At 44.5% G+C, this 13,522-nt stretch overlaps 1 protein-coding gene across 1 annotated transcript in view; it reads left to right on the top strand.

Moving 5' to 3' along the window:
• JAM3 (junctional adhesion molecule 3) overlaps positions 1 to 13,102 on the top strand; it is a 101,863-nt gene extending 88,761 nt beyond the window's left edge. The window contains exons 2-9 of the mRNA XM_012644274.1: positions 1,102 to 1,167; positions 1,672 to 1,785; positions 5,464 to 5,616; positions 6,121 to 6,323; positions 9,928 to 10,027; positions 11,644 to 11,773; positions 11,862 to 11,916; positions 12,247 to 13,102. Of these exons, the coding sequence (XP_012499728.1) occupies positions 1,102 to 1,167; positions 1,672 to 1,785; positions 5,464 to 5,616; positions 6,121 to 6,323; positions 9,928 to 10,027; positions 11,644 to 11,773; positions 11,862 to 11,916; positions 12,247 to 12,282 (857 nt within the window). The 3' untranslated portion in view covers positions 12,283 to 13,102. The remainder of the gene's footprint in view (positions 1 to 1,101; positions 1,168 to 1,671; positions 1,786 to 5,463; positions 5,617 to 6,120; positions 6,324 to 9,927; positions 10,028 to 11,643; positions 11,774 to 11,861; positions 11,917 to 12,246) is intronic.
• The last annotated feature ends 420 nt before the right edge of the window (positions 13,103 to 13,522 follow it).

Consider the following 13,522-nt stretch of genomic DNA (forward strand, 5'->3'; position numbering starts at 1 on the left):
TTTTTATTAGATTCCTTAAGGCTTTTGCCTCAGTGAAGTCTTACTATTTAGAAGGGAAGGATTAAAATGTGTCCTTCGCATGGATACATGTAGCTGGACCATTAATAAGATAAGAAAGGAAAAGAATGCATTGTTGAGGCCAGCAGGCTACCTGATGTACAAGGAGTTAGGAAGCAGCTCAGAGTACCAAGTCTTTAGCTGGCATGGTAAGCCAAGGCTCAGAGACCTTCATAGGGTGTCCTGTGTGAAGGCCACTGTTGGGGATGGCATATTTTCTTAGAGGCCAGGTAGTGTAAGAATGATATTTTATAGGTGATCGTTGTAGCTATTTGATTTTCTCTCTAAAAAGATTAGTTGAGAAATTTTGAGACCACAATAAACTGGTTTCTAATGTTTGCCGAAACACATGGGGCATTAGATATTGCTTTGGAAATGGATTGCCGTATAAGTAGCATATCTTGATTTCATCAATAATATAAACTTAGCTTCATGAAAATCACCAGTTGTTATTTTTCTGACTTCCCCAAAGACTAGTGAAAACATCTTCACGGACTGGAACAATTGGGTTAGATGCTAATACAATGAGGTAGACTCTTAGCTGGCTGAAAACCATACCCAGAGAATGTTGATGCTGTCCTGAAGGGGAGAGTTCCAGGCCAAGAGTTTGGACCATCTCATGTGGCAAAGGGCACCTTTGCAGGTTTGGAAGCCTCAGGGGGAGAGGAGAGGCAGGAAGGAGGAAGGCAGAAAAAGGCCATGTGGGTCTGGGTGAGAAGTGTCAGAGGGTTAACGATGACTCTAAGCAAGAAGGAAATGCTTAGAGAAAAGGCTTTAATGCTCTAGGGGGCTTTGTTCTGGGACAGAGAAGGAGAATGAATTCTCGGAACTCCTCTCTCTCTTGGTTCCTTCCAGTGAAGGTCAGATCGAGACAGGAAGGAGTCAACTTGCTGTACCTAAGACTTTATTGTGGAATATATTTTTCCATCCTCTGTGGTTAGTGACTGTACCCTACTTAGAAGGAAAAAACCATACCTCAGTCCAAGGTTTCTCTGCTGTTTTAGAGATGCATTGTCTTTGATTTTACTCTTTTTTTCCCTTCAGGCTGCTTGATAGGGGCGGTGAATCTCAAGTCTAGCAACAGAAACCCAGTGGTACAGGAATTTGAAAGTAAGTACAAGGGAGATACAATGAGGATACTGGGCACCATCTAGTGGACATTTGGTGGTCTTGCCGCCACCACAGGACACTGCTGTGTTGTGCCCAGGAGGTCCTGGGGTGGCTACTCAGCAGGGAGTGTCCCATCCGCAGGCTAACAGAGAACTCTGTGCGGGGGCGGTGGGGGGCGGGAGTTGGGGGGGTTTCTGTCGGCTGACATCTGATTCCTGCCTGGCTTTGCGATTACACAGTAAGGGAGTTTCTCATGCGCAAGCAGAGTGTTTAAGGGAATTTTACTAGAATTTCCCTTCCAGTAAAATTCTTGCTATTGTCTCTATTGTTTTTCTGGTGAAAACTCATCTTTTCTCAAAGTCCCCTGGAACTTGGAGCTGGCTAGGTTTTAACCTGCATGAAAGGGCGCTCTGAAACTAGAGCTAGCTTGCAGGCTCTGGGTGTAGAGTGAGCCTAGAAGCATTCCACATTCACTGAGAGTTCTTTTCTTTTTTTGCTCATTAGGTGTGGAACTGTCTTGTATCATTACGGATTCACAGACAAATGACCCTAGGATTGAATGGAAGAAAATTCAAGATGACCAAACCACATATGTGTTCTTTGACAACAAAATTCAGGGTATGATCCTGTAGTCCTCTCTCCTTTGTCCACAGGCCCGGGCATGCACTTTTGGCCAGAAATTTACCTCAGACTGGTAACCTGCATCTGTACCCGGAACCGGCTTTTTCAAAATTTATTATTATGGAAAATTTTGCACATATGCAAAAATAGTGAGAATAGTATATTGAGCCTTCCTGTACCTGTCACCCAGCCTCCACAAATATGAATTTGTTGAGCAGGATTTTAATCTTTCCACAACCCATCTTTTTAAGGAATCAAAATGAACATTTTCCTGGGCCGTCTTCTCATCATGATCCCTGACATGTGTGATGTAAGTGAGTTAATTCGAAGGATTGTGTGTAGCGGCAATGAGACAATGGCTTTACTGAGCCACCCACTGTGCCCCTGGCTTGTGCTGGGGATACCCCACGGGGAGAAAGCACAGGGTGCCAGGTGACACCAGGTCGGGTGAGGACGGTGGTCAGTGAAGGCTCTCCAGAGGCGGCCTCCGGGCTGCGGAGTGCAGGGTGGCTGGTTAGCCAGGCAAGACTGCAAGGGCGGTTGTGGAGGCAGGTGGTGGGGCAGGAGAGACCGCTTGTGTGAAGGTGCAGAAGCAGCAGCCTGGTGCTGGGGGAGAGGCCGCATGTTCCCGACCACAGCTGGGGCGTGGACGGAGGGGGAGATGAGGCTGGGGAGGTCGCCCGGCCAGGCAGCAGCTCTGGATGCCAGGCAAGCATGGGCGATATCTGAAGGCCCACTGAGAGGTTCTGAGAGGAGGTTCCCTGGCCACATCTGCGCTTCAGAAGATCGAAATGGCTGCTTTGCAGAGAGAGATTGGAGATGGCAGAACTCAGAGCAGACGTGCCAAGTCAGAGTTCTTTTGCAGAGTCCAGGAGGAGCTGAGGTGGCCTGAGCGGAGGTGGAAGCCATGGAGAGAGACTCAGGGTAGCAGTGCTAGGACTTGGCTTTGATGAGCCTGACATATGGCCGGGAGTGGGAGGACATTGCCTCCTGACAGGAGGGGAGGAGTAAGCAGGTAGAAATGCAGGTGCGTTCATAGGTTTTCAGAGAAGTTGAGAGTTGAGAAAGATTCTGTGATTTAGCTCAAACTACGGCCTTTCTGCTTGGGTTTTCAACATCATCAGGAGTCATAGGCTCTTAAAAATAGTTGTGTTTTCCCACGAACATGAAGTCCCTCCTTCACCTATTGTTTTTGAAGAGATGGAAATGTTATTCTCAGAAAACAAATCAGTTTCCTTTGGCCACTTAGACTGACCCTGCTAAACCCTGTACGTTCAGTTTAGATCACCCGAGAAACCAAGGGAGAAATTCATTAAAGAACTTTCTTTTTCTGGGGATTAAACGTCTTACTCTTAGTTATAGGGACGAGGCGTACAAGGGATAGTATAATATTCACGACACAGAATATGAGGGCTAGAGGGAAACTTGAATCTGCTTGGTCTCTTCTCTTGCCTCAACGCAGGACTGTACTGAAGCACTCTGGTAAATCTTTATGTACTATTTTTCCCATGGTAGTTCTAATCCTCTACTAATGGTAACTGTGTAACAAACCTTTTTATTTAAAAAAGTCATTGAAAATGTTCACTTTCTATTATATAAGCATCTTCTTCTTTTTGTTATATTATGATAAATCCTTCATATACTTGTCACCAGTTGTCAGGTTTAGTAATAGTTTCTACTTTTTTGTGTCATTTTTTCCCTAACTCCCTAACTTCCCTTCCTCTATTTGTTTTCCAGGTTTTTCATGCTTTGCTGAAAGATTATGTCTGTTTATGCTTTAAAATTTTTTTTCTAATTCATCTAGCACAATTACTACTCTTTAAGTATAAAATTCAGTGGCTTTTAGTATATTAACATAGTTGTGCAAGCATCACTACTATCAAATTCCAGAACATTTTCATCAGCCCCAAAAGAAACCCATACCCATTAACAGTCAATCCCCTTCCCTCCAACCCTGGCAGCCCTTAATCTATAAGACGTTCTGTCTCTGCCGAGTTGCTTGTTTCGGACACTTCATGTAAATGGAAGCTTACAATCTTTTGTGGCCGACTTCTTTCTCTTAGCGTAATGTTTTCAAAGTTCGTCCATGTTGTACCATATGTCACTACTTCATTCCTTTTTATGGCTGAATAATATTGAATTGTAGATATGCCATGTTATTTTATCCCTTCATCCGTTGTTGTACATTTGGGTCATTTCCACTTTTTGGCTGTAATCAATAATGCTGCTACAAATATTTGTGCATGGGTTTTTGTGTGAACATAAGTTTTTGTTTCTCTGGGATAAATGACCAAGAGTACAATTGCTGGGTCTTATGTTAGTTGCATGTTTAATTTTTTAAGAAACTGACGAACTGTTTTCCAAAGCTGTTTCACCATTTTACACTCCCACCAGCAACGCCTTGCCCCACATCCTTCCAGCACTTGATATTGTCTGACTGTTTGAATCTAGCCATCCCAGTGGCTATGAAGTGATAGCTCAGGTTGTGATTTGCATTTCCCTGATGACTAGTGATGCCGAGCATCTTTAAATGTGCTTATTGATCACCTGTATTATTTTCTTTGGAAATATGTTCATTCAAATCTTATGTCTCTTTTTAAATTAGGTTATATATCTATTTATTATTGAGCTGTAAACTCTCTCTATATTCTGGATACGAGTCCTTTGTGAAGTATGTGACTTGCAAATATTTTCTCCCATTCTGTGGATTGTCTTTTCACCCACTTTTGTCCTTCAGAGCACAATGTTTTTAATTTTTCTGACGTCTAATATAATAATTTTTTTGTGTACTTGTGCTTTTGGTGTCATAGCTTTAAAAACCCTTGCCTAATCCAAGGTCATGTAGGATTTATGCTTATGTTTTTTTCTAAGAGTTTTACAGTTTTAACTCTTATGGTGGGTCTTTGCTGTGTGTGGAGTGAGGTAGAGGGCAAACTTGATTCATTTGCATGTGGATATCTAGTTGTCCCAGCATCATTTGTGAAATGTCAGTTGTTTTTCTAATGTTGTTTGTTTTGTTTTTCTTTTAATGGGGACTCCCTCCTGGACACGATGAGATGAGGTTCCTGACTTTAACAGCAGAGACGCATATAATGAGTGTCTCTTACACACCAGGGACTATATTTGGTGCTCAGGTTACAAACAGGAATAAGTTATGGTTCCAGTCCTCTGGGAGTTCTCTTCTGTTATATGGAAACAAACAGAAACCAATGTGCAATCTTCTTACCATGGCCTCAAATTCTGGCCCCAGAAATCACCTTCTTCAAGTGGTAAAGATAATTGTAAAGGAGTTTTTTTTTTTTGTTTGTTTGTTTGTTTTTGAGACAGAGTCTCACTCTGTTGCCCAGGCTAGAGTGCCATGGCATCAGCCTAGCTCATAGCAACCTCAAACTCCTGGGCTCAGGAGATCCTCTTGCCTCAGCCTCCTGAGTAGCTGGGACTACAGGTTCGAGCCACCATGCCTGGCTAATTTTTTCTATTTTTCGTTGCCCAGCTAATTTTTTTTTTCCTATTTTTGTAGAGACGGGGTCTCATTCTTGCTCAGGCTGATCTTGAACTCCTGAGTTCAAGCAATCCTCCCACCTTGGCCTCCCAGAGTACTAGATTATAGGCATGAGCCACTGTGCCCGGCCTCTGTAAAGGAGTTTTTAGAGCCCCTTGTCTTCTGTCCCATAGGAGACTTGGCAGGTCGTGCAGAACTACTGGGGAAAACTTCCCTGAAGATCTGGAATGTGACGCGGACAGACTCAGCCCTTTATCGCTGTGAGGTTGTTGCTCGAAACGACCGCAAAGAAATCGATGAGATTGTCATTGAGTTAACTGTGCAAGGTAGGAAGTCATGTGAAAGTAAAACACTTTTGCCCCTTTTAGGTCTCATGAGTCTCTGTCTAGAGAATAAAGGAGATCCATTCGTATTTTGATTTCTTGCCTTCCAGAGCTGCATCCCTGAGGGTAGCACGTGACTTGGGGAGGGGAGAACTGCAGAAATCTGAGACTGCCGAGTTGGGGTAGAAGGTGAGGGGGAAGTGGAGCTTCTGCCACTTTCCTCCACCATCTGGAGGAGGTGCTTTAACGTGCTTCCTGTCTCTTCCTCAGCTCCCACCTGAAGGTGGAAGGAGTTAGAAGGGCCTATGGGGTCACAGTTGGGGTGGGATGAGCTGGGAGTGCAGGGTGCAGTGAGGCACAGCAGTCTGCAGATGTGGTCTTGGGGACTGCAGTGGTGTGAGAGCCTTTGGCTGGCTTTCTTGTCTTCAGAGCTGAGTTCTTGTGGGCTTTGATAAAAATAGAGCCGTGTTCCTGAGATCTTAAATACCAAACCCTGTTTTCCTACAGTGAAGCCAGTAACCCCTGTCTGCAGAGTACCGAAGGCTGTACCCGTGGGCAAGACAGCAACGCTGCACTGCCAGGAGAGCGAGGGCTACCCCCGGCCTCACTACAGCTGGTATCGCAATGATGTGCCACTGCCAACAGATTCCAGAGCCAATCCCAGATTTCGAAATTCCTCGTTTCTCTTAAACTCTGAAACAGGCACTCTGGTAAGATCTCTTCTAAGAGGTGAGGATGGAGATGTCTTTGTTAGGGCAAGGGATGCTTACTGTGGAAAGAACAGTTATTAAGAGAGATGGTGCAACTATTTTATAAGACAGAAGCTAGAAGTTCAGAATGTTGGGGATTCTAGAGGAAAAATGACTTCCTCCTTTTGTAAACAAGTAAATTCTAAGGGAGTAAAATAAAGGAGGAGAAACCTGTAGACTAAACGAGACTGGGGAGGGATATTAATATCAGACAAATGTTGTGGGTGGATGAGGGTCCCGATTTGGATAATCAACTATAAAAATCATTATGAGACAATCAGGGAAATTTGATTACTACCTGGATATTTGATGATATTAAGCAACTGTTAATTGTTTTAGGCATGATAATGGCATTGTTGTTATGGTTTTTAAAAGTCCTTACCTTCTAGAGATTCACACTGAAGTATTTGTGGATAAAATATGTCTGGAATTTGTTTCAAAATAACCCAATGGTGGTGGAAGGAGAGGAAAGAGATTGGTCATGCACTAGAGCTGCTGTCCCCAAGCCCCGGGCCACAGACCGCTACCCTTCCATGGCCTGTTAGGAACAGGACCGCACAGCGGAAGGGCGAGCGAGTGAAGCTCCATCTGTATTTACAGCTGCTCCCCATCGCTGGCATGACCGCCTGAGCTCCGCCTCCCGTCAGACCAGAGGCAGCATTAGATTCTCATAGGAGCGCGAACCCTGCTGTAAACTGCACGTGCGAGGGATCCAGCTTGCGCGCTCCTTAGGAGAATCTAATGCCCGATGATCTGAGGCGGTGATGCTAGTGCTGGGGAGCGGCTGCAAATACAGATCATCATTAGCGGAGAGGTTTGACTGCACAGAGACCGTAATAAATCTCTTGTAGATGCGTATCAAAACCCTCTCAGCGAGTGTAGGCTGCATCTGGTGGCAGGCTTTATAGTGGCAAGTGAGCATCCTTTTCAATTGTACGGCTGCGTCTGGTGGCCAGCTTTAAGTCAGAATCCGACACTTGTTTTAGTCTGTGTGTGGCCCGTCCGTGCCTCTTTCCCCGCACTGCATTTGTCTCGGTCGCACACAAGCTTACCTAGCAAAAATGAGTGAAAAACAAATGTTGCTGGGGAGCTTTGAAAAGGGGGAAAGAGCCAGTGATGAGACAGCAGAAGACTCTAAGATGGCCAACAAAATGAAAGCTGCATTTAAAAGAAAATCCCAAGAGTCCTACTTAAATTACGGGTCCATTGCAACAGGTGATTCACATTCTCCAAGCCTGCTTTGTATGATATATGGCGACCGGCTATCCGATGAAGCCATGAAACCTTCAAAACTGCTTCACCATGTGGAGACCAAGCACCCTGCATTAAAAGACAAGCCTTTGGAGTTTCTCAAAAAAAAAAAACCCACCAAAAACGTGAACATGAAGAGCAGACGCAATTATCGAAGGCCACCGCTTCATCAGCTGTGTCTGCACTGGGGGCATCATTCTTAGTAGCTCATCACGTTGCTAAAGCCTGGAAGCCCTTTACTGCTGGCGAAGAGTTGATCCTGCCTGCTGCTAAGGACATTCGCCGTGAACTTTTAGGAGAGGCTGCAGTTCAAATGTGGCATGTGTTCCTCTTTTGACTAGCACCATAACTAGACAAACTGATGAAATAGCAGAGGATATTGAGGCACAATTGTTAGGATTTTAATGAGTCACCGTGGTACTCAGTCTGGGTTGACGAGTCTACCGATGTGGACAGCAAGGCAACAATGCTTGTTTTTGTGCAATATATTTTTCAGGAGGATGTGCATGAGGATATGTTCTGTGCACTTTTGTGGCCAGCCAATACCACAGCCACAGAGCTATTAAAGTCTTCGAATGATTACATATCAGGAAAACTGAATTGGTCATTTTGTGTCAGTCTGTGCGCGGACAGAGCAGCTGCCATGACCGGACGGCTTTCCGGTTTCACTCCTCAGGTCAAGGAGGTCACTTCTGAATGTGAGTCTGTGCACTGTGTTGATAGAGAAATGCTGGCTAGCTGAAAAATGTCACCTGAACTAAACATTTTGCAGGATGTGATTAAAATTATCAATCACATTAAAGTTCCTGCCCTTAATTCACGCAGCTCTGTGAGGAGACGGATGTAGAGCACACGTCTTCTCTTATACACAGAAGTGAGATGCTTTCTAAAGGCAGATCGCTGGCCAGAGTTTTTGAGTTATGAGAGCCGTTCCAGAGATTTCTTTTAGAAAAACAGTCACCGCTGGCAGCACATTTCAGTGACATAGAATGGGTCGCAAAACTTGCTCATTGTGTGACACATTCAACCTGCTTGACAACTCAGTCTGTCACTTCAGGGGGAGAACAACAACTGTGTTCAAGTCAGCAGATAAAGTGGCTGCATTCAAAGCCAAACTGGAATCATGGGAGTGACAAGTGAACTTTGGGATTTTCGACATGTTTCAAACATTAGCAAAGGTTTTGAAAGAGACTGGCCAGGGCCTTCTTTCTCCCAGCTGGTGCATGATCACCTATCTCAATTTCAAAAGACCCTGGGCCTTACTTCCCAACCACAAAAGACCCCCAAACTGGGAAGGAGTGGATCCTCGACCCATTTATGAATGAGCGAGGTGAATCGACTTTGTGCGAGAAGAGGATCAACTGTTTGAGATCACAAATGACAGTGGCCTTAAAAGTATATTTGAGACAACTTCAAATCTCCACAGGTTCTGGATTAAAGTCAAGGTGGAATATCCTAAAATTGCCATAAAAGCACCGAAAAGCCTGCTTCCATTTCCAACATCCTGTCTTTGTGAAGCAGGGTTTTCTGTGGTGACAGCAGCCAAAACGAGATTACAAAGTAGACTGGACATAAGCAACACACTTCGGGTGACACTGTCTCCCATCACCCCCTGATGGGATCATCTAATTGCAGGAAAACAAGCTCAGGGCTCCCACTGATTCTGCATTATGGTGAGTTGTATAATTATTTCGTTACATAGTACAACCTAACATATATTAATAATAATAGAAATAAAGTACACAATAAATGTAATGTGCTTCAATCATCCTGAAACACCTCCCCTATTCCCACCCCCACCTCTTCCATGAAACTGGTCCCTGGTGCCAAAAAGGTTGGGGACCGTGCTAGAGGACAGACTGACCACACAGCAGACTACACCAGGCTTTCACTGTGTAGAGTTCTCTTTTGGGAGGTGCTTTTTGGTCTGTGGAATATCCAACTACTTGTAGCCACCAGGTGAACTGCAGTAGGATCTTCTGTTATTGTTTTGCCAAAATGTTGCCTGAGGAGCAGCTATTATCAGAGAGTCCCTTTACTGGAATAAGTGCGAAGTTCTGCCTCTCATTCTGGATGTTGCTAGGCTTGGGTATCTTCAGATACCAAGGGGATCTCATCGTTGGGGAGCTCTTAGGCAAGAGTGTCAGGAAAGCACATCAGGAAGGGACCTGCACGGCGCCTGGGAAACCGCAAACACGCAGGCCTCGACCACGTTCTGGACTCAGAAGGATCTCGCGGGGCGACCTTGCTCTCCCGTCCCCTCAGAGGTCTGCCCGGTTGACCGGTCTAACTATTTACTTGTTCCCTGAAACAGGTTTTCAATGCTGTTCACAAGGAGGACTCAGGGCAGTATTACTGTATTGCTTCCAATGACGCGGGCTCAGCCAGGTGTGAGGAGCAGGAAATGGAAGTCTGTGAGTTACTTTTTGAAAAGATTTCATCTGAAGACTGGGAAATGAATAGAGCATTTTAAATTTAATATTACACTATCAGTTTAGACAACTGTTCTGCCATGGGTCAGCTTTTTTCTGGAGCTGACAGGATCCACCAAAACCACTGGACACTGAAGGAATGGATGAGAACCCTCTGAGTCTAAATAAGTGGGTTCTCACAACAGACTTTTTAGGGCCTTCTGCTGTTAGGAACATTGCCAGTCATGTAACTTCCATGGCAAGTTTAACAAACTCCATTTCTTTGGTAATCGATAGAATTATCAAAACTTAAGGTGGCGTGTGAGATCGCTAGAAATACATCCAGTTATAACCATTTTGCAGAAAACTGAAAGTGCTTTAGCCTTGGTATTTTTACCCTGTTCTGTGATATTTATTATCTCTAGGGTACTGGTTCTAAAGGGGAGGCGCTGAGGGGAGGATGGGGGCGGATAGGATGTGTCCCCGTCACCTGTTTGAACCCATCCTTCCTATTTGTAGCTACCCCCAGAGCAGTGTTTTCCAAAATGGCCTCATACAGCTGGGCATGGTAGCTCTTGCCTGTAATCCCAGCTACTTTGGAGGCTGAGGTAGGAGGATTGCTTGAGGCCAGGAGTTCACGTCCAGCCTGGGCAACAGCAACACCCCATTTGGGACCATTTGGGACACTGTTCCACGTGCAGATTCCAGGGCCCACTGAGACGTGTGCTAGACATGCGTGTGTGAAGCAAGCTGCAGTGATTCTTCCCATCTGTCAATCTTGAAAAACTCTGCTCTAGGGTTGTTTTCTCTTGAAGGTTTTTTTTTGCCATAGACCTATTGAATCTTTAGTAATGAAGCTTGGGAACTGACATTTTAAAAACCAAAATTTCAAGTTGATTTTTGAGCGCCCACTCACATTTGAGAACCAGTTCAGTAGGATAAGGGAGAACTTTAACAACTTTCAAGTTAGTTGGCTTTTGTCGATAAACTCCCTGCATATTTTCCCATGCATCTTTATTGGCGTAGAGGAAACAGCTGCCAATGCCCCCGCACTGAAGGTGACCAAGTGCCATTGCACAGTAGGTAGAAATGAAAAAAGGAAATCCAGGGAGTTCCTTACAGATAGGAGGCCAGGTGGCCGGTGGGGGAAAGGTCACATTCTTACCTACTGTTTTTTACTTTTAAATAAAGCTTGAAACTAGCTTTCTTCCCCCAAATAATCCACAACAAAGGAAGGCCTTGGAAGTTTAGGATTTATTTTTTCCTTGTGACTCCCAAGTCCTCCTGAGTCCTCTGGCTTCTAATTCTGTCCTTGTAACCATTTCCTCCATTCATAATATTCTCAGGCATTTAGCCAGAGGATTTTTAAGCTGACAGTGCCAAGCCCCCTTTAATACAACATTAAGTGCAACTGCATTTGAGCTGTGCTAGTCTCAGTAGTCTTTACATGGAAGGTTAGGGGTTATGGTGTCCTATATGTTCTAGGCTACATTTTAGGTGTCCTCAGTTTGCTTTTTTGGCTGGAGTGGCATGAGGGGGCAAGGAGGAGGCACAGGGGGCCAGAGTCTTTTGTAAGAACAATGTGGATCATCTCTTCCCCGAAACCTCCTTTTCTTCAGATGACCTGAACATTGGCGGTATTATTGGTGGGGTTCTGGTTGTCCTTGCTGTACTGGCCCTGATTACTTTGGGCATCTGCTGTGCCTACAGACGTGGCTACTTCATCAACAATAAACAGGATGGAGAAAGGTGAGCCTGTTTTCTGTGATAAAAAGCACAGTTCAAGCTGGCGTCGATATAACCACGGTACTGAACTGTCCTCTTTTCCTATTCACAGTTACAAGAACCCAGGGAAGCCAGATGGAGTTAACTATATCAGGACAGATGAAGAGGTAATCATTTAGGAAACCTGGAAATCTAGGTGTATCCAGCAAAGAAAATGACATTTCTCTGTGGAAACCAAGGGGCTCCAGTAATGAGATGTGAGTGACAGTGCAGACCCTGAGCGTTCAGCCTGCGACAGTAGTGCGCACACACTCGTGGCATCTGTGCTTTGCAAGTGCTAGCAGATGTTAGTTTAAGAGTGATTATTTCATTTGTAGTTTTGCCCTATTTTTCTCATCAGGGACAATGGTTAGCCCATGTTAGATCTGACTAGTGTTTTCCTTTCTCACTGCCCCACTTGGCCCCTTGATGGTTCTAACTTTGTGTTGGCTTTGCAGGGCGACTTCAGACACAAGTCGTCATTTGTGATCTGAGACTGGCGGTGTGGCCGAGAGAGAACATGCAAATACCTCTGCTAGAAACTCCTGCCAAGGGCCGCCATGAGCCGGGTGCGCTTGGACAGAGCTAGACACTCATGCAGAAGCTTTTTGTTTTGGGCAAAGTTGACCACTATTCCTTTCTTACTCTTTAACAAGCCACATGAATAAAAGAATTTTCCTCAAGATGGACACAGTAACCATAAGGAAAAGAAACTGAAAGTGTTCACTGAGTTGGATTCCCGGTCTGTTGGTGGCCTGGTTCCCACATAAGTATTTGGGTGATCTTATAGATCTTGTTCACATAAACTCTCCTGTGCTGGGCGCTGTGGACCCGTGAAGCCAATTTGTCCGCCACTGATCGTTCACCGGCCAGGATGAGCACGGTGTGAGGCGGCGCGGTAGCAGTGTAGCCCCAGCAGTGTGAATTACAGCATGAGACCTGGTAGCCACAGAGTTTGCATCAAGGAATCCAGAAAAGGCTTTTTACACAATGACCTTGTTCCACTAGCCCACAGACCTCACTGCAGTTCCTTCTTCCAGGCTCTGTTGATGAGTGTTGTCGTGCCCATGCTGGGGAATCTTTCTGGATCAGCATTTTATTAAAAAACAACCAAAATCAGGAAGGTGAATTGCTTGCTGGAAGAGGGATCTTCTTACCTGAGGAACCCTGCTTGTCCAAGAGGGTATCAGGATTTAAGGAAAACCTTTATCTTAGGCTAAGTCAGAAATGGTACTGAAATATGCTTTTCTATGGGGTGGTGTTTATTTTATAAAATTTTACATTCTAAATTTTTGCTAAGGATGTATTTTCATTACTGAAAAGAAAATTTCTATTTAAACTGTAAATAGATTGTCATATAATGTTAAATAACATATTTTTTTAAAAAAGTACAACTTACGGTAAAAGTTCCAAGCTACTAGTGTTAAATTGGCAAATATCAGTAATTAAGAATATTTTACCCAATGGAGGCTTACTGGAACATTCCTTTTTCCACGTAAGTTTTAGCATTTTTCACAAGAGAACTTAATGCTGTCTATACATCAGACCATTATTGCTTAGGAAACCTTCAAAAATTCCAGTTGAGCAATGTTAAAATGTTTGCATCTCTCCAAAAGAAACCCAAGTAGCTCTCAGGTTACCTTTGAACTGCCTTTTCCTGAGACTACCAAAATTACCTATGTCCAGAGACCATCCAGAAGCCGTTAGACATACACACACAAACCACGTCAGTCA

The sequence above is a fragment of the Propithecus coquereli genome, unplaced genomic scaffold, assembly GCF_000956105.1.
Source record: "Propithecus coquereli isolate 6110/MARCELLA unplaced genomic scaffold, Pcoq_1.0 Scaffold209, whole genome shotgun sequence".
Classification (NCBI taxonomy): Eukaryota; Metazoa; Chordata; class Mammalia; order Primates; family Indriidae; genus Propithecus; species Propithecus coquereli.